The sequence below is a fragment of the Primulina eburnea genome, chromosome 13, assembly GCF_022965805.1.
Source record: "Primulina eburnea isolate SZY01 chromosome 13, ASM2296580v1, whole genome shotgun sequence".
In the NCBI taxonomy this organism is placed as follows: Eukaryota; Viridiplantae; Streptophyta; class Magnoliopsida; order Lamiales; family Gesneriaceae; genus Primulina; species Primulina eburnea.
The window spans coordinates 28,543,227-28,545,013 of record NC_133113.1 but is presented as its reverse complement, the minus strand read 5'-3'; the positions used below and the strand labels follow the sequence as shown (position 1 = coordinate 28,545,013).

Sequence of the window (1,787 nt, the reverse complement as noted above, 5' to 3'; positions counted from 1 at the left end):
AAAAATTAGTTCAATATATAGATCGAGTTGATACTCATGAAAAATATTATTTTTCGCTTTAATGCGATTCATACTAAAGAGACATTTTTTGTCAATCAAAATTATACATCTCAGTTTTGACATAAGATTCACAGTATATATCATTTGCATAACACATCATCATTAGTTGGAAACTTAGATATTTAAGTGTACTTAACAGGTTCGAGAATCGATTTGTTAGGGCAAATTAAGTTGAATAATCACTTTTTTCAGAGATTACACCGGTTAATAAACCTAAATCTAGATGACATGTCATATATTATCTACTTTCCCAATTCCTTTACTAAAATAAGACATAATCTCTAAATTAAAAATATATTAAAAAAATGTAAAAACTTGTGTGAGACGATCTCACAAGTCATATTTGTGAGACGAGTCTCTTATTTGGGTCACCCATTAAAAAGTATTTCTTTTTATGCTAAGATTATTACTTTCTATTGTGAATATGGGTAGGTTGACCCGTCTCACTGATTATGATACGTGAGACGATCTCACATTTAAATCTATTAAAAAATAACATATTCAAGATTGAGTAAAGTGCTCGACAATTTCTCTATACAAAAAAAAAAGACCTATTGAAGATTGAGTAAAGTCCACCCTCGGCGTTGGTACACCAATTCACGAAGTAATTTCTGATCATGTTTATCCAAACAACTTCCGATTTTCAATATTATATTATATAATTATGATTATCCTATTGATTTCTCCGAAAATTTATTGCCTTTACCCACACCTCCAGTACATTGATTGACGATGGTACGCGGTTCTTCCCAATCGCAAGCTTCCTCCGGAACCGCCTCTCGCCCGGGTGTCGTGGGAGCGGCCCCGCGCGGCTCCGCCGCCGCCACGGCTGGAATGCGCCGTCGCAGGCTTGGAAGCGGATCCTCCTCTGACGTCGGCGGCGGTGCTGGATCCGGTGCCAACATGCTTCGCTTCTACACGGATGACGCGCCGGGGATGAAAATCAGCCCTACGATGGTTCTGGTCATGAGTCTCTGCTTCATCGGCTTCGTCACCGCTCTCCACGTCATCGGGAAGTTCTATCGCTACAGATCCGAAGCCTGAGCCTCCTGTCGATCGGATCTCGGGTTCGGGTTCATCGATGTAATAATTCACGAGCCCACGGTTAGTTTTTTGAAATCGACTTTTTCGAAAAGGTGTTTGAATTTGGAAGAAATGCATCATCATAAAAGAGAATCTCACGTCCAGATCTTGTGTTACTGAATTCTGAATTTGTAGTGATGGGGCTTGAGCTCAACTTAGCTAGTTCCAATAATTTCACTGATATCTAGTATCCAGTCTTTTGTTACTTAAACTGAGGATTGCCGTATCCGTTTTCTTCCTTCGAGCATCATCGGTGATTTTGTTTTAAAAACATTTGTCAGTGAGATCTTGAGTGGGTACATGCAAGAACCACTAGTCTGATTTTTATTTTTATTTTTATTTTTATTTTATTTTTTTGCTAAAACACTTCACAAATTGATGACCGGATATTTTTATTACAAATTCATGGAATATTTGTTACGAATTTAGGGGGGGAGAAAGATAAGGTCGATGTTTAGAATTTATCCATTATTGAATCGCACAAGGTGATGCAAGATAAATTTTAGTCATTGTTATTTCTGACTCAGCTGTAGCTATTTTCGTCCGTTTTAAATAATGCTATGGTTGTATCCGGATATTTCGGATGGATATGTTTAAGATCAAGTGTACGACGTTTTACATAAAACCATATACGATACATATGA

General features: G+C 37.4%; 1 protein-coding gene across 1 annotated transcript; it reads left to right on the top strand.

The window, feature by feature from the left end:
* The first annotated feature begins 643 nt into the window (after positions 1-643).
* Positions 644-1,473, top strand: LOC140810705 (protein transport protein Sec61 subunit beta-like). Its single transcript, XM_073168586.1, has one exon. It carries the CDS (start codon positions 793-795, stop codon positions 1,102-1,104), a length of 312 nt encoding a protein of 103 aa, XP_073024687.1. The 5' UTR covers positions 644-792; the 3' UTR covers positions 1,105-1,473.
* Positions 1,474-1,787: the final 314 nt, after the last annotated feature.